The sequence below is a fragment of the Triticum aestivum genome, chromosome 7A (assembly GCF_018294505.1).
Source record: "Triticum aestivum cultivar Chinese Spring chromosome 7A, IWGSC CS RefSeq v2.1, whole genome shotgun sequence".
In the NCBI taxonomy this organism is placed as follows: Eukaryota; Viridiplantae; Streptophyta; class Magnoliopsida; order Poales; family Poaceae; genus Triticum; species Triticum aestivum.
In genome coordinates, this window is record NC_057812.1 from 676658424 (window position 1) to 676684247 (window position 25824).

At 43.4% G+C, this 25824-nt stretch overlaps 1 protein-coding gene across 1 annotated transcript; it reads left to right on the plus strand.

Moving 5' to 3' along the window:
* The first annotated feature begins 270 nt into the window (after nucleotides 1-270).
* On the plus strand, nucleotides 271-6322 carry LOC123149227 (cation-transporting ATPase HMA5). Its single transcript, XM_044568838.1, has 9 exons — nucleotides 271-639; nucleotides 1879-2493; nucleotides 3081-3510; nucleotides 3597-3922; nucleotides 4398-4456; nucleotides 4537-4879; nucleotides 5063-5263; nucleotides 5397-5654; nucleotides 5755-6322. The coding sequence occupies exons 1-9, from the start codon at nucleotides 343-345 to the stop codon at nucleotides 6229-6231; spliced, it is 3006 nt and encodes a 1001-aa protein (XP_044424773.1). The 5' UTR covers nucleotides 271-342; the 3' UTR covers nucleotides 6232-6322.
* The last annotated feature ends 19502 nt before the right edge of the window (nucleotides 6323-25824 follow it).

Genomic DNA, 25824 nt, shown 5'->3' on the forward strand with positions numbered 1-25824 from the left:
ACAGAAAACAAATGTGAATTTTCCAGTGTCATGTTTCTCCAACAGCCACCACATAGTAATCTTGGACCGCATGCTGACTTCCACACCGAACACGAAAACCAAGTCAAACCGAAACTGCGAGCCTCCCTCGAGGGACCACATTGCAAAAAATAACACTACGTAACATTTTCAGAAACCCCCCTCTGTTGCCTAAATAAAAATCATTTCGGTCCTTCCCCTTCGCCTTTCCCCAAGTTTATAAACCAGCCCCACCCCCTGTCTCCTTCCTCCGGTCTCCCTTCCCCTTCCGACGAAAATATTCCCACCTCTGTCGCCCGCCCGCCTCCCCTGCCTCTGACAGCCATGGCCCACCTCCAGCTCGCGGCGGTCGCCGGGGGCGGCCGCGCGGGCGACGACATGGAGGAAGTGGCGCTGCTGGGCTCCTACGACGAGGAGATGGGCGGAGCGGCGCCGGCGGGAGGCGGCGCGGAGGAGGACGAGGAGGAGGCGGAGGCGCACGTGCGGGTGACGGGCATGACGTGCTCCGCCTGCACCGGCGCCGTCGAGGCCGCCGTCTCCGCCCGCCGCGGCGTGCGGCGCGTCGCCGTCTCGCTGCTCCAGAACCGCGCCCGCGTCGTCTTCGACCCCGCGCTCGTCAAGGTGAGATGGCGTCCCGTGACCCTTGCGTGTTTGCGCCTCTCTCCGGGCCATTCCGGAGCTCGTCTATGCATTTGGGGGCGGTAATTTTGCGCGGACAAAATCGCTGCGCCTGCGACGTTTTTTTTTTTTGGGTCAGAAAAAACAGTAAAATGGACCGCGTCTTTTGGAGGCTTCCCATTATCGCGAAAGGCCCGGGGAGTTGGTGCGCTTGCTCCACGAAGCTCGCTTCCACTTCATGCGATTGGGTGAATTGGGCTTGCAATTTTTGGTTTTAGTACTGTACAAGTATAGACGTGAGAACTGAATTCGTGGGGTTGTCTGTCGGGTCGGAAATACGCCGTCAGTTAAATGCGGTGCTGTACGCCTGGGAATCAGATTGCCGGATCGGTCGATCGCCGGTGGCTGATGATTCGAGCCCCTTTTGCTTTCGGGGTTGGTGAGCTGTAGCCTTTGTTGGAGGCTCGTGGTCGCTGGTGGATGGATCGTGGATCGCGGGATTTCGGGGGGTGGAGCGTGGCGCCGCAGTAGCTTTTGGTTGGTTGGTGAGCTGATGGGGGAGCTGCAGGCCCTGCAGCTGTTGAATCGTATTTTTCGGTGGAAAGTCTAAAAGAGGTGCTGAGCTGACGGTTGACATTGCAGATTGCACGGCTCAGGCAACGTGATATGGAGATTGGTTTCAAAACACTAAACTAGTAAACTGTGTGACAAACTTTTACTACCATTTTGCCATGTACTTGCTGGAAAATGGCAATGAGATGGTAAGTTTGTACTCACCGTACTGATGTCGTCTGGGTCGTATGGAACTTTTAGCTTGTTTTGCAACAGCTTTAAAAACTGCGATCACAGCTTATTAGTTATACTTGTGTTTTGAATATTTTTTCCCCCACCATGAGCAGTGAGCCGCCCCTTTTGACCATTTGCTTTCTGGCTGGAATCTTGCCGTTTAGCTTCAGATTATGAATATAATTAGCTTGGAATGATTCCTCAGAGAAGGGTGACCAACCTTTCCCCACCGTTGGCCGTAAAAAGACAAGCTCGGGCAATCATACGAGCTGTTTGATCCCTCTTTTCCCCTTCTCTAGAATGGTTCAACTTCAGTTTGTATACTAATCCTTGTATGTCAAGTTCTGCTCCAGTTTAGATGACTGATTCCATAGTGATACATATTGGCTCGAGATCTTTTGGCATATTTGGGTCACTTTGTTAACTGCAATTTTATTTTGGGACTTCTCTGTGCAGGTCGAGGATATAATAGAAGCTATAGAAGATGCTGGATTTGACGCTGAAATTCTCCCAGATTCTGCAGTCCCTCAACCTAAGTCACAGAAGACATTGTCAGCACAATTTAGGATAGGAGGAATGACATGTGCTAATTGTGTAAACTCAGTTGAGGGTATCTTAAGGAAACAACCGGGTATAAAAGGAGCAGTCGTTGCCCTGGCAACCTCATTAGGAGAAGTTGAGTATGATCCGTCTACCATTAGCAAGGATGAAATTGTTCAGGCTATCGAGGATGCTGGTTTTGAAGCTGCATTCTTACAGAGTAGCGAGCAAGATAAGATATTGCTAGGTCTGACTGGCGTGCACACAGAGAGGGATGCAGATGTACTACATGACATCCTTAAGAAAATGGATGGTTTGCGACAGTTTGCTGTAAATACTACCCTCTCAGAAGTTGAGATTGTATTTGATCCAGAAGCTGTTGGTCTGCGATCAATTGTGGATACTATTGAAATGGGAAGCAATGGGAGATTCAAATCACACGTGCAGAATCCTTACAGTAGAGGGGCTTCGAATGACGCACATGAGGCCTCCAAAATGCTCCATCTTCTCCGCTCTAGCTTATTCCTAAGTGTAAGTTCTGATCTTTGCTTCTCTCTTGCTCACCCTAGACAGTTTTGCTCAAAGGTTCAAGTATAATACATGTGCTGTGATTATAGTGCTGTCGGCATAGTTGATAGTTGTATTTGGCAAGACAACTTACAGTACAATAGGGAATGTATGATATGTTGGCAACAGGTAGCATATAAATGACACTCACATATTATTGTCATCGTGTGGCATCTTCTAACTAACGAAAGAAATATTTTAGTTTCACTGTTCTTTTTGCTTACATGTGAAACCCAACAAGATAAGATGAAATAAGAGAGCAATATTGTTCAATTTCAATGTTTGAGCAAGTAATAAACGAGAACACAGACATCTTACATGGTATTCACATCAAATCTGGCAATTGACTAAACAGTAGAGGTATTGTAGAAAACAAATAAAATGCAGGGTCGTCTACTTTTCTAAAATAATTTACCACGAGTAGGTGTAGGGATATTTGGTATTTTTGCCTAGTAATATATTTTGTTTGCTTCCTACTGTTCAGAATACACCGAACTTTTGCTATGCTACTACTTGCTTACTGACTCAATTCAATTGCCTCTTTGCAACAGATTCCTGTATTCTTCATACGTATGATCTGCCCGAGTATACCTTTCATCAGTACATTGCTTCTCAGGCACTGTGGACCATTTCATATGGGGGATTTGGTGAACTGGATATTGGTTAGCATTGTACAGTTCGTTATTGGCAAGAGATTCTATGTTGCTGCTTACAGAGCCTTAAGACATGGTTCTACAAATATGGATGTGTTAGTTGTTCTTGGCACCACTGCATCATATGTATATTCCGTTTGTGCACTACTATACGGAGCATTCACTGGATTTCAACCTCCCATATATTTTGAGACCAGTGCAATGATAATTACGTTTGTGCTATTTGGGAAGTATCTCGAGGTTCTTGCAAAGGGGAAAACATCAGATGCTATTAAAAAGCTTGTAGAACTTGTCCCTGCTACTGCTATTTTGCTTCTGAAAGATAAAGGTAAGTTTTACACACACATAACTGTTGTACTCAAATGCAGTTCGTCTAAAACTGCAAGCAAACTGACATTACTATTTCAAATTCAGAAGGAAAATATGTTGGGGAGAGGGAGATTGATGCTCTGTTAGTCCAACCTGGTGATGTCTTGAAAGTTCTTCCTGGTTCGAAAGTTCCTTCTGATGGTGTTGTTGTTTGGGGAACAAGCCATATCAATGAAAGTATGATAACTGGTGAATCTGCACCGATGCCTAAAGAAGTATCAAGTGTAGTAATTGGAGGGACAATCAACTTACAGGGCATCCTTCATATACAAGCAACGAAAGTAGGATCCGGAACAGTTTTGAGTCAGATAATATCTCTGGTTGAAACTGCTCAAATGTCCAAAGCCCCTATTCAGAAATTCGCCGATTATGTAAGTTTTTTTTTGTGTGTGATTTCCCATATTCGCTTTGTCACTATGTATCAAATATCTCTGTCAACCATGCACCTTTGCTAAAATCATTTTAGATCCCAAAGCATTGTCTGCGATAATGTGCTGTTTGCCACATTTGAAATGATGCATATGGACATTGTTTTTATGCCATTTTTTGTATTTCAATGCCTCTTACAGGACAGCACTTTACTCTTTTATGTTGTCTGAACTCTGAAGTACATGTTCATTTCACACGTTGCCTTCTGGTCCTCTTATTATTTTAATGTTGCGCGAAGTGCATGTTCATTTCACACATTGCTTTCTGCTCCTTTTGTTATTTGAACCTATTAACTTTTAGTAAAACTTTCGGAGGATTAGCTTACTTCTGAATTAGCTGCGTGTTCACCAAAAGCATTGCAACGTATTGTAGATGCCTATTTTGGTTGGTGCTGACATTCCACTGTTCCATTTTCAGGTGGCTAGCATTTTTGTTCCAATTGTCATCAGCTTGTCCATTCTAACGTTCTCCGTGTGGTGAGTTAAATAAACATTGTACAAAATTCATAGTAATGCTTCGTTCAAGTTTCTCACTTGTGGATTGTCTACTTTTGTAGGTTCTTATGTGGATCGTTGGGAGCATATCCACATTCATGGTTTGACGGAACTAGCAATTGCTTCGTTTTCTCCCTCATGTTCTCCATATCTGTTGTGGTGATTGCTTGTCCTTGTGCCCTTGGTTTGGCAACCCCAACTGCTGTAATGGTGGCAACTGGAATCGGGGCTAATCATGGAGTACTTGTAAAAGGTGGAGATGCATTGGAGAGGGCTCAAAATGTAAATTACGTGATCTTTGATAAAACAGGGACACTAACACAAGGAAAGGCTGTTGTTACAACTGCAAAGGTTTTCTCTGGAATGGACCTAGGAGATTTCCTCACACTAGTAGCATCTGCAGAGGTGAGGCAATCAATCTTGATCACAAATAACTCTTATGGTTCATATCAGTATGTGGTAAAAACATGTTATGGTTTGCTCCTTGCTCAGGCAGGATATTTTCTACTTTCTGCCTGCATATCCATATATGATAAAGGGAAAAAAAATGTAAGTTGAAAAATATTTATGTTTTTGTTTTGTACACAGGCAAGCAGTGAGCATCCTCTTGCAAAGGCTGTATTGGAATATGCATTTCATTTCCATTTCTTTGGCAAGCTCCCTTCGTCAAAGGATGGCATTGAGCAAAGAAAAGAGCAGATACTGTCCCAATGGTTGCTTGAAGCTGAAGATTTCTCTGCTGTGCCTGGCAAAGGAGTTCAGTGTTTGATCAACGAGAAGAAAGTTTTGGTGAGTCATAAGCTGCCATTTATCCTTCACCCCTTCTGTACAATACCTCAAAGCAGTGTGCAACTGTAGCATATGTATTTATAAATCTTTCCAAGTAAATTGCTGATTATCTGTAATAAAAATGTCACTGCAGATTGGAAACCGTGCCTTGATGAACGAAAATGGGGTGAGCGTTCCCCCGGAAGCTGAAAGTTTCTTGGTAGACCTGGAACTGAATGCAAAAACAGGCGTTCTGGTGGCATATGACAGCAGTTTCGTGGGGTTGATGGGGATTGCCGATCCCCTGAAAAGAGAGGCCGCTGTAGTCGTGGAAGGACTGAAGAAGATGGGCATTCATCCAGTGATGCTCACAGGTGACAACTGGAGGACTGCACAAGCTGTCGCGAAAGAGGTTCGCATCAGATTTGCTTCTGAATTCTGATCACCCATTAAGTCTATTCTTACCACCTCAGGTGCCTAACTGTTTACACTGGGTTATTGTCACTTGGCAGGTTGGCATTGAGGATGTGAGAGCAGAGGTCATGCCTGCCGGGAAAGCCGACGTGGTCCGGTCGCTCCAGAAGGACGGGAGCATAGTGGCCATGGTCGGGGACGGCATCAACGACTCCCCGGCCCTCGCGGCGGCGGACGTCGGGATGGCCATCGGGGGCGGCACGGACATCGCCATCGAGGCGGCCGACTACGTGCTGGTGAGGAACAACCTGGAGGACGTGATCACGGCCATCGACCTCTCGAGGAAGACCTTCAACCGGATCCGCTGGAACTACTTCTTCGCCATGGCGTACAACGTGGTGGCCATACCGGTGGCGGCCGGCGCGCTGTTCCCGCTGACGGGGCTCCAGATGCCGCCGTGGCTGGCGGGCGCCTGCATGGCCTTCTCGTCTGTCAGCGTGGTGTGCTCCTCGCTGCTGCTGCGGAGATACAGAAAACCCAGACTCACCACCGTGCTCCAGATAACTGTAGAGTAGAGCCATGGCTTTTGTGAATACTGTAACTGTAAGTCCCCTTCACCATTTTTACAGAAATGAAATGAAAAGAAAGAAAATGGTTTCCTGTGTACTCCATTGCTCACGGCTGCGGTGAATTACTTTTCTGCTTCTTCGTAAACGGCCAGGGAATGCCATGAATCCAGGTTCAGTGGTTCTCCTGATTCGGTCCAGCACCAGTTTTTGCTGGTGCACCGGCTTCAATCGCAATTCCCGATCACTTGCAAATGGGTCTAACATGACATCAACAACAATTTGTTTCCCCTTTTGTTTGTCCTTATTTATTTTTTCTGAGATAAGCTTGTCCTTATTTTTTTTTGTTTGCGTCTCGCCATGTGCTCGTCCTTGTCGGGCTGCCTAGGTATTCGTCCTGCTGTCTGGGTGAATGGGAGGCTGATTTTAGCAATGCTTTTGAACAGCATTCCTCTACCGTTGCCGGTGCTAGTCCCTTGCTATTGCTGCTAGTCGTACTGGTATACACGACAGCTCGTGTCTCTTCCTACTGTTGCTGCTAGTCGTACTACTACACTACACTACACAACAGCTCGCTTCCCTTTCTGCTGTTGCTGCTAATCGTACAACTACAGTACTACAGCTCGCGTCCCTAATCTTCTTACGCAGAGATCTTTTACTATACCCTGAAATGAATAGACACCGTTTGTTTTCCTCAATCCAACGGTTTGCGCGATTTGGTACTCCAGCATCAGTCCCCGGAGTACTAACCCGGAAACAGGTGGAGTACCTCCGTTTGAGGGGCAAAAGGGTAATCGCCAGCTTTGTTTATGATTTTCTTGCGAGGAGTATTTCAGTATTTTATTTTTCTTTTCTGTTTTCTCCCGGCTGGAAATGAAGGACCTGACCTAAACACATTGCCCTAACCCTAGTAGCCTTCCTGCCCGTCCCCTTGTATCCACCTGCGGCGGCCTCTGCCCCGCCCAAAAAGCGGCCAATGACGCGGGGTGCGCCTCGCCTTCTCCACCTCTGGCGACATCATCTCCAACGGCGGCCATGGCGGCCATAGTTGGCGAGGCACACGTGGCGTGGCGCGGATCGGCGCCCATGGCAGCCAGCGTTGGCGAGGCGCACGCCTACCGGCTCGTCCCTACTCCTCCATCTCCGCTCGTCGAGCAGCTGCTCTATCCAGGGCGTGCCCCACATACGGGTAGTAGAGCCGGCCGGAGAGGGGATTTGTACTGTACCCAGGCGCTGACTGTACGTGTGGATGGTCGATAAACTGGGTTTTTTCTGTCGAGATGTAGGATGAATATGTCGTAAGATCAGTGAGCCCTTCCTATTATCTTTGGTACTTGCTTTTGCTTTTCTCTGTATTGGTTCAGGACATATATATGAATGGACACCACTAGGCATCAAGTATGGAGAAGAGAAAATTATGCAGTGGAGTGCATGATCATGAATAAGCAAACCAGCTGACAAACTGTTCTGGATCAAATCAGTTACTCTGTAATAGATTATAATGTTGTGTTCTCGGAAAGATACCATGTGAAACAATTTTCTCTAACATGGCAATGTTTCAAAATATGTTTTGTCCATCATTTTTTTAGTTCTAATGGATATGTGTCCATCATTTTTTCGAATTTATGTTCTTATTCCATCCTACATGGCCTAGCTTTAATTATAACAAAAGTTTGGGTAATTGTGATTATTGGAAACCAAAAAAAAGGTGTCACATTGTTCCTTGTACATGACAGATAATCTACATGTCCTAGCTTAATTCAGAAGAGTTATGTAAACAACAATTATTGGAAACAAAAAATCACTTGAATCTATGTTCGTTATCCACCCTTATATTGTTCCCTATACAACATGGAGATGTACACGTCCTAGTTTTAAGTAAGAAAAGTTTGGGTGATGATGATTGACTAACGTGAACCTTGATTCTTTCATCAGGTTGTGGACTTGTGGCGATCCTAGCGATGCCATTGAAGATTTATTTTTATGAAAGAATTTTTTCATTCGGTTGTGGCGATGCCATTGTAGATTTTCTTTTATGTAGGGAAATAGCGGGGTTTCTCCATAAATGTCCAAGTAACACATTGACGACAGATGGATATGGAGTGTTGTTGCTAGGCTATCGGACGAATGTTGTTCAAATCTCAGTTTTATTGTGCGGATGTTTTTTTTCCATAACATATAATGCCATCTGAAACACCATACGCAACGTATAAAACCATATCTATTTCTGAACTAAACAAAGCAAATGTTTTTGTAAACAAATAAAAAACATATATCTTCATTGGTACAATATGATTTGACCACAAATATCACACTGAGTCGTTCAGACTGACAACTAAGCCTTTCCGGTCCACTTTGAGTAATTCGGATCCACATGTATAAATATGAGTCTTCTGGTCCGACATGTACCACTGCAAGGTTGGTATCTAGGCACATAAGTAGAAGTATGAGTCGTTTTCCCGTCATGTATCACTATGAGTCATCCGGACCCACACATAGAACTTCCGAGTTAACAAGGCCCATAAGCTGGAGTTGTTTCGCCCTGCAGGTACCACTTCAAGTCATCTAGCCCTTAGAAGTACTAGTATGAGTCCCGAATATAGAAGTACAACTCCAAGTCATCTGGGCCCACAACAAGTACGGGCATGAGTTGTTATACCTCACATGTACAATTTGAGTCATCGGGATCTACAAGTGTCGGTACGACTCTTCTAGCACCACAAGTATCGCTCCAAATCATCCGGTCCCCCATAAGTACTAGCATGAGTCTTCCGGACCCAGAGGTACTAGTATGAGTTGTTTGGATCCACATCTACCACTTCTAGCCATTTGGGCTTATATGTACCTCTTTGAGTCATCTGAGCCCACATGCAATAATATGACTTATTCTGCCCCACATGTACCGCTATGAGTCATTTGGACCAACAAGTACCAATGCATGTATTTCAGGCCTATAAGTACCCCTCTGAGTTAACCGGACCCGACAGTTGGAGTTGTTTGGCCCAGCAAGTACCACTTCAAGTCATTTGGACCCAAAAGTCTAGTATGAGTCGTTTGGATCTAGAAGTACCACTCTGAGTCATCAGGACTCACAAGTATTAGTATGAGTTTTCTGGCCCCACAAGTACCACTCTGAGTCATACGGGCCGCCCCATAAGTACTAGTATGACTCGTTTGGATCCACATGTACCACTCCAAGTTGTTTGGGCCCATACGTAGCACTCCAGGTCATCTGGGCCCATAAGTACTAGTATGAGTTGTTTCGCCCCACATGTGAAGGAAATATGCTCTAGAGGCAATAATAAAGTTATTATTTATTTCCTTATATCATGATAAATGTTTATTATTCATGCTAGAATTGTATTAACCGGAAACATGATACATGTGTGAATAGATAGACAAACAGAGTGTCACTAGTATGCCTCTACTAGACTAGCTCGTTGATCAAAGATGGTTATGTTTCCTAGCCATAGACATGAGTTGTCATTTGATCAACGGGGTCACATCATTAGGAGAATGATGTGATTGACTTGACCCATTCTGTTAGCTTAGCACTTGATCGTTTAGTATGTTGCTATTGCTTTCTTCATGACTTATACATGTTCCTATGACTATGAGATTATGCAACTCCCGTTTACCGGAGGAACACTTTGTGTGCTACCGAACGTCACAACGTAACTGGGTGATTATAAAGGTGCTCTACAGGTGTCTCCAAAGGTACTTGTTGGGTTGGCGTATTTCGAGATTATGATTTGTCACTCCGATTGTCGGAGAGGTATCTCTGGGCCCACTCGGTAATGCACATCACTATAAGCCTTGCAAGCATTGTAACTAATGAGTTAGTTGCGGAATGATGTATTACGAAATGAGTAAAGAGACTTGCTGGTAACGAGATTGAACTAGGTATTGAGATACCGATGATCGAATCTCGGGCAAGTAACATACCGATGACAAAGGGAACAACGTATGTTGTTATGCGGTTTGACTGATAAAGATCTTCGTAGAATATGTGGGAGCCAATATGAGCATCCAGGTTCCGCTATTGGTTATTGACCAGAGACGTGTCTCCGTCATGTCTACATAGTTCTCGAACCCGTAGGGTCCACATGCTTAAAGTTCGGTGACGATCGTATTATGAGTTTTTGTGTTTTGATGTACCGAAGGTAGTTCGGAGTTCCGGATATGAGCACGGACATGACGAGGAGTCTCGAAATGGTCGAGACATAAAGATCGATATATTGGACGACTATATTTGGATACCGGAATGGTTCCGGGTTAGATCGGGAATATACCGGAGCACCGAGAGGTTATCGGAACCCCCCGGGAGGTATATTGGCCTTATTGGGCTTTAGTGGAAAGGAGGGGAAAGGAGCAAGGGAGGTGGCGCCCCCCAAGCCCAATCCGAATTGGGAGGGGGGCCGACTCCCCCTTTCATTCCTCCCTCCTTCCTCTTCCTTCCCTCTCCTACTCCAAGTTGGAAAGGGGGGAATCCTACTCCCAGTGGGAGTAGGGCTCCCCATGGCGCGCCCTAGAGAGGGTCGGCCCTCCCCTCCTCTACTCCTTTATATACGGGGGCAGGGGGGCACCTCTAGACACACAAGTTGATCATTGATCCCTTAGCCGTGTGCGGTGCCCCCCTCCATCATAATCCACCTCGATTATATCGTAGCGGTGCTTAGACGAAGCCCTGCGTCGGTAGCATCATCATCACTGTCACCACGCCATCGTGCTGACGAAACTCTCCCGTGAAGCTTTGCTGGATCGGAGCTCGCGGGACGTCATCGAGTCGAACGTGTGCAGATGTGACGCCCCGAGACCATTGCGCCAGGTGTCCTCCAGTTATTTGCTGTCGTTGCCATGTCATTTGCTTGTGTGCTGCATCTTGTCATGTCATCATGTGCATTGCATCGTGGGCGTTACAAGTTGGTATCAGAGCCAAGTTTCGATCTTGGGACCCCCCTGCTTGATCGAACCGTTGGCGTTGTTGAGTCTAGAGAAATGTTTTGAGTCATTTAGGATTATATATATCGGAGAGTAGGATTCTTTTTACTCCTCAGTCCCTTCGTCGCTTTGGTGAGGCATCCTGACATAGAGTTTTGACTCTTCTCTTCTCAAATTTCACTAAAAAAAATTTAGGATCACGCAGGTATCTTGGAATCGTTCCGATGGTTTTGTGACGAGAACATTGTTCTTGGTGCCTCCTGACATTTAGGGGTTATGGCAGTGTCCCGAGGAGATGAGCTCCGAGGTGTTGTCGTCACAAATTTATCGTTGCAATTCTGGAATACCTAAGTTCGCCGACATCGAAAATCTCTTTTATACAGTTGTTGGTGAGATAACCTCGACGCCACCCAGTACTGGGGCGGGAGTTCGGGAGTATTGCCATAACTTGTATAACGGATGCTTTTTGAAGGTTGAGGTAAACGATTTCCGAAGGTTTCTTGGTTATGTGTTGAAGGCTGGATACAGCTGGATGTAGGATTTGCTAGATTTGGGTGAGATATTATGCTTCTCCTGTATCCCCAACACCTGATTGCATAACCGGGAGAATTTCGGGAGTTTATAAGTGGGAATTCAAGTAGCTCTTAGGATATCTTTTCGACAGATGTATGATATGAAATTGGGGTTCGACGTCTAGTGGTCCGCCTATCCACGGTTGGTTTTACAGTGGTCTCGTTGTGTCTTACACTACAAGAGATTAAGCCTACTGTGACGGGCCAAAAAATGTCATCGAAAAGCTAATAACGTCACAAATTACACCCGAGTGACATTTTATGGGCGTCACAAGCATCGTCACGGAATCCCCGTCACCGATTACTCCCCGTGACGGCGCGTGCGAAACAATGTCAGTGAAAATGGGACCTTCGATGACGTTCTCTAGAACGTCAACAACTTGTCATTTCTATGATGGTGGATTAATGTCACAAGTTAGGATCAAAGATGCCATATTGTACCATATTCAATGATGGAGCAACGTTACCGACTTTATGCCAGATAAACACCCGCACAGATTACCCCAACACTAGCATCACTACTTTCATTATTGATGAAGACGACATCATCAAAATACATTTACAATATTTTGAATAATTTGCAATGAATTATCAGATCCGCTATATTGCAAATGCATATCACAATAAGTATTCAATTCACATCACATCACATTATATAAATAAATTGTGAGCTAAATCACATTATGAAACGAAAGACAAATCATATTATATATTCAATCTCTAAGCCAAATCATCCTCTAAATAGAAATGACAACAAAAATAACACCGACTCAAGTTTGACACGACAATAGACAAGACAATGGATTCTTGCTGAGTTGCTTGAGCCCTTAAGAGAAAACCAATCAGGTTATCTGTATCATGTTGCTTCTTTTCCTAGGCTTCATTCTTCTTTTGTTGGCTCTTCTTCACAGCTTCCAATTCTTCTTGATGCTTCCTTTGCATCACTTCAAATGCTCTATCTTGTGCTTCAAGTCTCACGGCTAACTCCCCCCAACGCCTATAAACTGAGGAAACACAACAGCATGTTGCATCTTAATGAGATGAAAACATACAAGATAAAAACGTATAACAGTACCACTAAGAAGCACACAATCTATCAAATTACGAAGCTGAGTACATTATTAACTAGATTTGCAGGTATATATGCAGATGGGCCAATAGAACAGTATATTAGTTTGGCAAAACAAGAAGACACAAACTTGTATAAAAATTGTCAGTCAAAAAAATTTACACCGATCCTTGCTGCACTTTTAACTAGTGTGCTACTTAAGTCAACTAGGGAAACATACGACAATGAACTATAGTAATCTACTGAACATATTTCATAATTAGTTGCATAAGCATAGTTGTTTGATGCTTTGGTTACTACAAAAGTTTAGATCATCACATCACTACAAAAACAGATCGGTAATGTACTAAAAAAACCGTAGACCAAAACACAAAAATGTTTCTTTAGTAAGGAGTGACATCCATTCATCCATTCAATATATTGAACAATCTCAGAATAATGCAATATCTAGAGGTCAGCACCCAACAACTATAGGCCAGATTATTCCTATTAACTGTGTGTTTTCTCATCTCTGAATTGATTCAGACATGCTATGAATTTGCCAGTTCATCACCTTATGTACAAATACGTGCCATAAGCAACTAGTACTAGTATTGTCTACACTATTTTAATCAGTTGTGTGCTTACTCACCTTCCCCAGTAGCTACAACTAATTGTGTACTTGCACTGCAGTTGTACGATGCTTCCTCAATCTAAATATAACAAACAAAAATACAAGTTATGCACAAAGGAAGGACACGATGAGCTTAAATGTTAGGCATACACAACCAGGTATGGAATTGTCAAGTACTGGACTGTAAGAAAACAGAAAGTGGAGAAGCAACAAGCAAGTAGTTCAAAGTTTAAGCTTCAGACTTTACCAACATAGCAAGGTCGATAAGATTATCTTGATATTGCAAACCCAGTCCTGCTACCTACGGTGAGCAGTCGATTAATGTGCCTGCTTTATAGGGGAATAAAACAGAAGAGAAACAATATACTGACAAGTGTTTACATGGAGAAAAAATATTACATAATAACATATCATTTTCTCTTCCACCGAGCAGTATCAGCATCTGAATGAACCTTTTAGTATATAGATTTTTCATCAGCTAGTAACTACGGTATGGCCCATGATACAAGCCCTCGACATATCTTTACCTTGTTAACTGTTATCACAGAATATTGACTTCTTGTGTATAGTTACTAATAAAAGGCTATTCCTAGTACAGTTTCACTGTTAATACTCTGAACGTGGAGTCTAGTCACATATTAGATGTTCTTTAGCATATTGGAGATTGCATAACCTTGCAGCTTAAAGGGCAAGCTTGAGTTGAAATTATCCATTGTAGAAATTTAGAGACAGTTCGGAACATATACCTTTGATAAGAGCAAAGGACATTGATCTTACTCCTGATCTAGATGAACTGCAACTAGGAAAAGGAGATCTCAAATAGGTGGTCATAAGAATCAAATTCCAGATCACAAATCTTACATCGGGAAATTATGGAAGAAAAAGGAAGCAGCGAAATATTACCCTCGAGTAGTTGAAGGGGAGCAGATCTAACGGTGATGTAGTCGGGTTCCTTGCAGAGTTTCCGACCAATCTACTAGCCTATCTGCATCATCAGGTTGCCTCTCCCAAACCTGGTATCTCCCGCCGTCGCCGTCTTGTTGGTCGCCGGACAAAACCAATCTTGTAAATCACCATCTACATCTCAAGTAGTGAGTGATTGAGGGGTGGTGAGGCAGCGTCCAGATCTTGGTGAGGCACGCGGTGAGAAACGAAATTGGGGAAGGCGCCAGAGATGAACTGGGCGATGGTCGACAAGCCATCTATGAAGTGGCAGTGGAGGTAGCATGAAGGTCGGACCAGGCAGCAAACAGGGCAGGTCGGCGTCGGCGTAGTGGTGGCTAGGGACGGGGAAGCAGACAAACAGGGTGGCGGCAGACTAGAGGGCGGAGGCAGGGAGGGAACTCGGGTGGCGCGGCCGGTGGCAAGTGATTTGGGGACGCTGTCGGTGAGATGAGATTTGAGTCAGCTGTGAGTCGGTACAGGTGAATTTGGGGATTTTTTTGGGCTATGGTTTTATTTGGAGGCACAAAGCGTGGGCGTGAGACCTAGCGCCAAACTAGCTGACCCGTGCTTGGAGCTGAATACTGTTTTTTCTTTTATTTTTCTTTTTTTGCTCTCTGGTTCTAACTTCTTGGTGTGCCATCGTTTTAAAAGGTGGGTGATAAGAATTTAAAAAATCCCATCGACTCTCATATTTACATTTTAACTTTTGAGATAGAAATGTGACAACATTAGCTCACGAGTGCGCCACTGAAGGTTTTTTGCATACCCACTAACTATTTATTATATTATAGTTAAATAATGTTCACTCATTTCCTCTTGGCTCCCTTATTTTCATTTTTATTTTTGAGATAAACAACATCAGCTCACGGATGCTCGGTTCAAGTTTTTGCCCAACCACTACCTATTTATATTAGAAAGAACAAAATAAGCTTTACCTTTATAAACGTTAATTATTATAAGTATTTCCATGCCCACTTCCTATTTATATTATATTATATCAAAAAACAATTACAACACTCAACAACCTTTGAAAAAATTGTGGCAAGTCCCGCTGCCAACACTGACGCATGGGTACAATCGCTCAATTACCCAAGAACTAGCTATGGCGAGTCTGACTACTATACATAACATGACAAAAATGGTCTTCACACATTCGTAGTATTCGGTGACTCTAGCGGGCTTGTCATGGAAATTACTAAAATGACACAAAACATGGGAGCCAGGTGTGCTGAAAGGTCGATGAAATTCGATGACGTTCACCGTCACCGTTTTGTGGTAATTGGTGACGTCACCTACGACAACATCACACATTAGGAATTTATGTGACATAGTCGACCATTGTCACGAGGATTTTCGTCACACTATGTCAATTTTGTTGTAGTGTTAAAGAGTCCTTGGCTTGGCTGACTCGGGGACGCTTCGTATGTCATGTGCACTGCCTTGTACATGATGGTGTTGTACGATCGAGCCCGTGTAGGCCCCACCACGAAAACTTCGGACGAAATCTCTATCATATGTTTGTTCCGGCTTATTCTGCAAGCCAATCTTTTGTTTTTCCTTGAGTTGTGGTATTCGAGTTGCTTCGAAGTCAAGTGTTGATTCCATATCTTTCCGAACCGGTGTTCTCATACTCCGATGTGAATACCAATCCTTCATGATAATCGAGATTGTCATGTCAATCCTTTTCAACCAGCGTGTTTTCTCTTCAAGTGGATCCATTCATTTTCAACATCCGCAAGATCCAATCTCAGCTTTCTCAACGGTGTTTGTTTCATCCGTCTCCAAGTTGCCTTAGTTTTCCCACCCTCCCTCCCGTTGTTTCTTCAAGGACTCAGATTTCTTATTCAAGTATCCTTTTATTGATGTGAAGTCTCTCCATTCTTTTCCGTCAATGTTCTTATCCGTTGATTCTCAGGAAGATGCTAACGAAGCTTCAAGTTCGTCACTCGTCACTCTTTTTCTTCTCCGGTGGATTCAGTTCAAGCGTTGGTTTTGACCATAGTCCTTTCATTTTTGCCCAATGCTTTTATTATGCCGGTGCACCTCATAATCGTTCACCTCTCGCTATTCAATTGTTCCAGAGTGCTCAAGATATCTCGAAGATTCGTGTTTCCACTCTGCTTTCATTCAAGCTCTTTCGAGGATGTTATCTCATTCAAGCCATTTAATTCACCCGGTGCAAATCTTCCTTTCAAGTAATCATTTCAACGGTGTATCTTTTGAGTGGGCCCTAACCCACAGGTCTTTTCCCAGGATCTTACCTGACTCTTCTAATTTTTCCCGGAGCTATTCTCAAATATTTCAAAGTTTGACGTAAGAATGAATTGTCATCAGTCAAATGTCTTTCTCCAAGATCTTTCAAATTCTTTTCATCGTTGGTTCAACATTTCTATTTTTTTTCATTCCGGAGTGCATAACTTGTCATGGTGGTTCTCATCGTCATTCTAAACATTTGAAGACCGAAGAAGAGTTTCTTTTAAATCTTGGTCCGTTCTCTTCAAGATTCATGACTCTAGCTTCGTGCCATCCTCTCATAATTGTTTTTGATTGTGAGAATTCTTTTCACCCATCTGGAGCAATTCAGGAGTCTTTTCAGTTTAATTCTTCAGAGCCCATCATTTCATAATTATTCATTCCAGCTTTCAGCTCTCGTTCTTCAATCTTACCGGTGCTTAAATCAAGTATTCTCTAATCAGCTCGTGATCTCTTCATTCTTATGTATCTAAATCCCCTCAAGTATCTTCATTCGTTTCCCAAATTCTTCCCGGTGAATTGTGCCTTTGCTATTTTCATTTTCAATTCTTACGGTGGTTTGCTCAAGATTCTCTTCCATGGTTATCATATCAATTTATTCGTTGTTTCAACCCTTCCGGTGGTTCGTTAAAGACCTTCCCAAGTTTGACGCTATACCTATCTTAACCCTTTCTACGAGAATAAGTTGTATTCAATCCATTGCTTGTCATCAATTTAATTGGTGAAGGATATGCATAACATAATTCTTATTCTTGTTTCATCGAGTGAATTCAATTCTTTATTTCGGAGGCTCTTCAAATTCTCGGTTTCATTTGTTTCATCTTCTCTTTTTCCCGGAGTTCCAACCTCTTTCAATTATATCACCACGGAGATTCATCTAAATCATTACAAGGATTCACCTTGTGTTTTTTCAACTTCTCTTTCCTTTCGTTTGATCATTCTTTTGTTTACCAGAGTTCTTCATGAAGGTTCTACATGATGGTTCATCAAGGATTTAATTCCTTCTCCAAGTTTTCATCGAGATTCTTTTAAGGAGCTCAATCATTCTTCTTCTTGCAATCCAGAGTGCAATTCTTTCTTCCGTATCATTGGAGGTGGTATTATGTCATTCTTGATAATTTGAGTTCATGTTTCATGAATCACATGTTGTTAAGAATGAGGTATTTTAAATCCATCAATCTCTTCTTTGGAGTTATCTTGGGTTATATTGCACCTAAAGGCTTCCCTAAGGATTGTTGCTATCTATGGTGCTCATAAATGACCCAAGTTCTTCATTTATCCTCTGGTGAAATAGTTCCTCGTCTCCTTGTTCTTATCAATCCAATCTTTTTCCGTGAGTGGCAAGTTGTCACCTCATAATTTTGAGATGTCTTCATAAGTCCATATCAAGCTTGTTCTTTTCGTTGTTGATTTCCCAACAACTCCGTTTGACCCTTCTCCTAGGGATGCCTTTTCAAGCTCAATTGTGGCAGAAGTTGGCATTTTCTTCTTAATTCTTTTATTCCAATGATCTATCTTCTATTTTTTTCCAGAGGCATTGTGATGTTGCTTTCTCTCCCATCATCTCGTGTTGTCAAGGATCATGTTCTTTTCATGCCTATCCATTTAACCGGAGTGTTGTGCCCTTTTACTCAAGTTCTTTTCGCCTTATCAAGCCTTGCATCTCTTTTCATCCGAAGTGCTGTCTGAGATCTTTCTTACCCCTTGTTCCATTCATTCAATAGTTCCAGAGGCAGTATGTTGTGATTTCATCAAGTATCTACTCATCTTACCAAGTTCTTATTCAATTCCTTTTATTTTCAATCGGAGTGCTGCCCGAAGTTGTTATTCATTGTTCCTCTTTTCTAACGGAGTGTTTTCAACTTCGTTCATCTCCGTTGTATTCTTTTCTTGAAATGGCTTAACCTTTCCAAGGTTCTTTGGTTTCACTTGTTTGTCAAAGAAGCAACTTAGTTTTACCTCTTCTCTTTCTCTTCCGTTTTTCCCTCCGGTGCCATTCTAGATCTCGGGACGAGATCCTCTCGTAGTGGTGGAGTGTTGGGACGCCCCGAGACCATTGCGCCAGGTGTCCTCCAGTTATTCGTTGTTGTTGCCATGTCATTCGCTTGCGTGTTGCATCTTGTCATGTCATCATGTGCATTGCATCGTGGGCGTTACAGCAGAACTCGGAGGTGCCGTGCGTTCGGTACTTGGATCGGTCGGATCGTGAAGACGTACGACTACATCAACCGCGTTGTGCTAACGCTTCCGCTTATGGTCTACGAGGATACGTGGACGATACTATTCCCTCTCGTTGCTATGCATCACCATGATCTTGCATGTGTGTAGGAATTTTTTTGAAAGTACTACGTTCCCCAACAACATGTACTACTCTGAATCATCTGGACCACAACTACCAACACGTGTATTTCAGGCCTATAGGTACAACTCCGAGTTAACCGGGCCTACACTTCAAGTCACATGGATCCAAAAATGTACAAGTAAGATTCTTTTGAATCCAGAAGTACCACTCTGAGTCATCGGGACCCACAAAATACCAGTACGAGTCTTCCGGTCCTAGAAGTACTAGCATGAGTCTTCCGGACCCAAAAGTAATAATATGAGTTGTTTGGATCTACATGTACCACTCCGAGCATTTTGGCCATATGTACTTCTCCGAGCCATCTGGGCCCACAAGTACCAGTATGAGTTGTTTTCTCCGACATGTACTGCTCCAAATAATCTGGACCCAAAAGTTACGATGTGTGTGGCTTGGACGTATAGGTACAACTTCGATTTAATGAGGCCCGCTAGTTCGCCCCACGGGTATCACTTCCAAGTCATATGGACCAAAAAAGTACAAATATGAGTCGTTTGGACCCAGAAGTGCCACTCCGAGTCATCAGGACCCCAAATACCAATATGAGTTTTCTGGACCCACAAGTACTACTAGTAGTTATTCGTATCCATAAGTACTAACACGAGTCTTTTTTTGTATGAATTACTAGCATGAGTCTTTTTTTGGTATGAATTACTAGCATGAGTCTTACAAACCTATAGGTACCACTCCGAGTTATCCGGACCAATAGGTACCTCTCTGAGACGTCCAAATGAGATATATACACAAAATTATGTTTTTTCAAACTTGTAAATGGCTTTAACAAAAAAAAGTTGGGTGTGTTCAGAAAGATAATTTGACGTACCTGCAATTAGCATTTTCTTTAGTACAACCTTTTATTTCTCCAAGGTTCGTCCCCTTGTGGCTTCACAAAGGAAAAAAGGAACTGGTTTGAGAGTTTCACTTGTACGCTGCACGTTCTAGGCTCATGCAACATTAGTTTTATTTTCTCTCCCAAATAAATCTCAGCTATTTCCCGTAAAAAGAAATCTCAGCTATAAATGAACGAGACCCACCAATATGGCCTGCACCACGCCGCATAAAAATCGGATCTACGAAACAGATCGCCCGATTTTAATTTTTTGGGAAAGTATCCCCTAATTTGGTATGGAAAGTCCGAAACGTCCATATCTCCATTGTCCCACACCGAAAAAATCGGATCTATACTAAGGCCTCTTTGGTTTATAGGGTAGGAAAATCATAGAATAGGAAAGTCATAGGAAATGAGATGACATGTATCTCAAATCTTATGAGTAGGAATAGGAAAAAAGATATCATTTGATTCACATCATAGGATTTTTTTCCATTGAGTCTAGGATAATGTTTATTTTTCTATGAAATGTGGAGGATAGGAAGAATTCCTTCATAGGAATAGGATTCCATTCCTACAAGCCAAAGGGCTCTAAAGGAATTTTTTCTATAGAAATCTTATCATATGAAATTCCTACAAGATTCCTCTAAACCAAATAGGCCTAAACAGATCGAGCGTGTTGGGCCAGATCGAGCGTGTTGGGCGATGGACTGCGTGTGTGTTCAAAAGTCAAAAATCACCCCTCGATGTCCTTTGGGAAATGACTTTGTTGCCCCTCCGTGCGGACGGCCAGATCTGCATGGTACTCCCTGATGTGGTTTTGGAGTACCAGGGTACCGTAAAATAGCTAATGAGCTCCACGCTCCGGCATATGAGAGATAGAGGCCGGCTACAAGATTTGTACGCCGTGGGGCTTGTCGAGATGGATATTTCAAAATGAACGGGAGGTGATTACTAGAATGAGGGTGTCCTGACACTGCGTACACCTGCATTCACTTTTTCAAAATGCATCTAAAGCGTGTTTTAAAATGTCAAACAATTATACAAAATTTCATGCATACATCTCCGTAAAAAAGTGTGTGGAACAAAGTTTTACAGAAGAAATTTGGTTTTGCCTCCGCAAACAAGAATTTCCTTTCAGTCACTCTAGATAGAATGCAATGCCACTTTCTTTCTCTCAGGCAAAAATAAGTATTTTCCATCAAATTTTCCGGTTGCAGGTCGATGGTTGACTTGCAACTGTGGCAAATAAGGGATCAAGGACCCAGTTGCATGACTATAGTGGATTTGCAATTGGGAAAAAAATGGTTGTGCCCAATTGCGAGTCAATGTTGGACTTACAACTAAAGTGAAAAGAAAATTTGGACCCAAATTGCAAGTCAAGGGTGGACTTGCAACTGAGGCAGAAAAAGCTCTAATTGCAGGTCGATGATGGAAACTGAGACAAAAATGGTTGCCTAGTTTCGAGTCGACAATGGATTTGCAACTGGGATAAAAAAAGGGTCGAGCTCGGTTGTGGTTCGATGGTGGATTTATAATTAGATCAAAAAGTGTCGGGCCTAGTTGTGACTCAAGGAAGGACTTGCAACCGAGGCAAAACAAGCCGAGCCTGGTTGCGAGTTGAGGGTAGGCTTACAATTGGCGCAAAGATGGTCACATGCAAAGTTGCGAATTGAGATGGACTTGCAACCAGGAAAAAATGAGTCGAGCCCCCACTTGCGTATCGAGGGTGGAGTTGAAACTAGAACAAAAGGGGGTCGGGCACTCCTCCCCAGTTATGTGTCATGGGTGGACTCGCAACTGGAACAAAAAAAGGCGAACCGCAAAATTGCATGACATGGGTGTAGTTTGACTTGCAACTAGAAGAAAATGTGTTGAGACGCAGTTGCGTGTCGAGCTTGGACTTGCAAATGGGACAATAAAAAGGCTGGCCCCTAGCCACGAGTCGAAGATAGACTTTGAACTGGGACAAAAATGGGTTTGGCCCAGTTGCATATCGTGAGTGGACTTGCAACTAGAGAAAAAAAAGATGTGAACCAATTGCATGTCATGGGTGGATTTGCAAATATGACAAAAAAGGGTTGGGCCTCCATTTACATGTCGAGGGTGAAATTGTAACTGAGACGAAAGAATGGGTCTGATCCAATTGCGTGTCGAGGGTGAACTGGAAAATTGTAAGTTAGAAAAAATGGGGTTGAATCCCCAGTTGCGTGTCGATGGTCGAACTTGCAACTGAGAGAAACAAAAATGGTCTGGACCCTCATTGCATGTCGGTGGTTGACTTGCGATTGGGACAAGAAAAATAAAAGAGGTGGGCCCAACTGCAAGACGCATGACAGAGGTGCACTTGCAACATAATCTAAAAATGTAGCATTTTGGTGGCCGACTTGCAAATATAGGGCAGGCTTGCAACTAGGAGAGGAGAACAAAAAAGGAGCGGAGAACAAAAGAGTCAATGCTAGTTATAAGCCGGCGGTGTACTTGCAAGCTGAGGCGAAAAAAATTATGCCCATTTGCGAGTTGAGGAGGGACTTGCACTCGGAAGAAAATAAACTACGGGCCCAGTTGCGAGTCCAGGGTGGACTTGCAACTCAGACAACTATGAGACTAGTTGCAAGTCGAGTGTGGACTTGCAACTGGGATGAAAAATAAAGTACAAACTACATGCCCAATTGCGAGTCAAGAGTGAACTTGCAACTAGGATGAAAACAACATATGGGCCCACTTATGTGTTGAGGGTGGACTTGCAATTGAAACAACCACACAAAAGTACTATAAAAACTTGGAGCCCAATTGCAACCGGGGCAAAGAATAAAAAAGGGCGACCTACTCGCAAAACGAGGGTGGGCTTGTAACTAAGGCAACAAAAAAGTCAAAAAAGCCCGATTGCAAGTAGAGGGTGGGCTTACAATTAGGAGTGTAGAAAAAAAGGTTGGTGCTAGTTCTAAGCCAAAGGTGGACTTGCAAAACAGAGGCGACAAAAAAGTTTGAGCCAATTTGCGAGTTGAGAATGGACTTGCAACTGGGATGAAAATAAACTATGGCCCTAGTTACAAGTCGAGGATGGACTTGCAACTGAAACAACTACGAGCCTAGCTTCGAGTCGAGAGCGGACTTGCAACTCGAATGAAAAACAAACTACAAGCCTAATTGCGAGTCGAGGGTGGACTTGCAAGTGGGACGAAAAAGAAACTGTAGGCCTAGTTGCGAGGCGAGGGTTGACTTGCAACTAGGATGAAAACAAACTATGGGCTCAGTTGTGTGTCACGCGTGGACTTGCAACTGAGATAACTACACAAAAGTACTATAAAAAACTCGGAGCCTAATTGCAAGTTGGTGATAGACTTGCAACTAGGGCCTACTCGTAAAAACGGCGGTGGGCTTGTAACTATGGCAACAAGAACAAAAGGTCAAAAAATTCGATTTTAAGTTGAGGGTGGGCTTGCAACTAGGGGCGAAGAAAAAAAGGTCGGTGCTAGTTATAAGCCAAAGGTGGACTTGCAAAACTGAGGCGATAAAAATCTCTAAGCCCATTTGCGAGTTGAGGGTCAACTTGCAACTAGGATGAAAATAAATTACAGGCCCAGTTGTGAGTCGAGGATTGACCTACAACTGTAACAAGTACACAAAAACTATGAGACCAGTTGTGAGTCGAGGGTGGACTTGCAACTGGGAAAACTATGAGCCTAGTTGCGAGTTGATGGTGGACTTGCAACTAGGATGAAAGACAAATTACAGTCCCTGCTGAGAGTCAGTGGTGAACTTACAACTAGGATGAAAAGCAAACTATGAGCCTAGTTACGAGTTAAGGACAGTCTTGCAGTTGGGACAACTACACAAAATTACGACACCATTTGCGAGTCGAGGATGGACTTACAGTTGGGACAATAACAAACTAAGAACCCAGTTGCGAGTCGAGCCTAGACTTGCAACTCGGATGAAAAACAAAAAAAATGTCCAATTGCAAAGTCGAGGGTGGACTTGCACCCCGACAACTACGAGCCCATTTGCGAGTCGGGGGTGAACGTGTAATTGGGACAACTATGAAATTAGGGACTAGTTGCGAGTCAAAGGTTGAATTGCAACTATGTATGAAATAAAGTATAGGCCTAGTTTGTGTCAAGGATGGACTTGCAACTAGGATGAAAAATAAAGCACATCTTCTAGTTGCGAGGCAAGGGTAGGCTTGCAACTCAAACAACTATGAGCCTAGTTGCGAGTCGAGGGTGGGATTGCAACTGGGACAACTACAAAACTACGAGCCTAGTTGCGAGATAAGGGTCGACTTGCAACTGGGATGAAACAAGCTATGATCAAGTTGCAATCAAATGTCAGACATGCAACTAGGATGAAAAACAAAACACATGCTCTAGGTGTGAGTAGAGGGTGGGCTTGCAAGTTGGACAACTATGAGCCCAATTGCGAGTCAAGGGAGACTTGCAACTAGGACAACTTCTAAACTACAAGCCATTTGCGTGTCAAGCATCGACTTGCAACTGGGATGTAACAAGATGATATGATGAAGGAAATATGCCCTAGAGGCAATAATAAAGTTTATTTATTTCCTTATTTCATGATAAATGTTTATTATTCATGCTAGAATTGTATTAACCGGAAACATAATACATGTGTGAATACATAGACAAACATAGTGTCACTAGTATGCCTCTACTTGACTAGCTCGTTAATCAAAGATGGTTAAGTTTCCTAACCATAGACATGAGTTGTCATTTGATTAACAGGATCACATCATTAGGAGAATGATGTGATTGACTTGACCCATTCTGTTAGCTTAGCACTTGATCGTTTAGTATGTTCCTATTGCTTTCTTCATGACTTACACATGTTCCTATGACTATGAGATTATGCAACTCCCGTTTACCGGAGGAACACTTTGCGTGCTACCAAACATCACAATGTAACTGGGTGATTATAAAGGTGCTCTACAGGTGTCTCCGAAGGTATTTGTTGAGTTGGCGTATTTCGAGATTAGGATTTGTCACTACGATCGTCGGAGAGGTATCTCTGGGCCCACTCGGTAATACACATCACTATAAGCCTTGCAAGCATTGTAACTAATGAGTTAATTGCCGGATGATGTATTACAGAATGAGTAAAGAGACTTGCCGGTAACGAGATTGAACTAGGTATTGAGATACCGATGATCGAATCTCGGGCAAGTAACACACTAATGACAAAGGGAACTACGTATGTTGTTATGCGGTTTGACCGATAAAGATCTTCGTAGAATATGTAGGAGCCAATATGAGCATCCCTGTTCCGCTATTGCTTATTGACTTGAGACGTGTCTCAGTCATGTCTACATAGTTCTCGAACCCGTAGGGTCCGCACGCTTAATGTTTGGTGACGATTTGTATTATGAGTTTATGTGTTTTGATGTATCGAAGGTAGTTCGGAGTCCTGGATGAGATCGGGGACATGACGAGGAGTCTCGAAATGGTCGAGATGTAAAGATCGATATATTGGACGACTATATTCGGAAATTGGAAAGGTTCTGAGTGATTTGGGTATTTTTCGGAGTACCGGAGAGTTACGGGAATTCACCGGGGAGTATATGGGCCTTATTGGGCTTTAGGGGAAAGAGAGAGGAGAGGCTGTGCACCCGCCCAGTGCTTAGTCCAAATTGGACTAGGGGGAGGGGCGGCACCCCGTCCTTCCTTCTCTTCTCTTTTCCCTTTTCTTCTCTCCTACTCCTACTACTTGGAAGGGCTCCTAGTTCTACTAGGAAAGGGGGAATCCTACTCCCGATGGGAGTAGGACTCCTCTAGGGTGCGCCATAGAGAGGGTCGGCCCTCCCCCTCCTCCACTCCTTTATATACGGGGATGGGTCACCCCTTGGAGACACAACAATTGATCATTGATCTCTTAGCCGTGTGCGGTGCCCCCCTCCACCATAATCCACCTCGATCATATCATAGCGGTGCTTAGGCGAAGTCCCGCGTCGGTAGCATCATCATCACCATCACCATGTCGTCGTGCTGACGAAACTCTCCTGTGAAG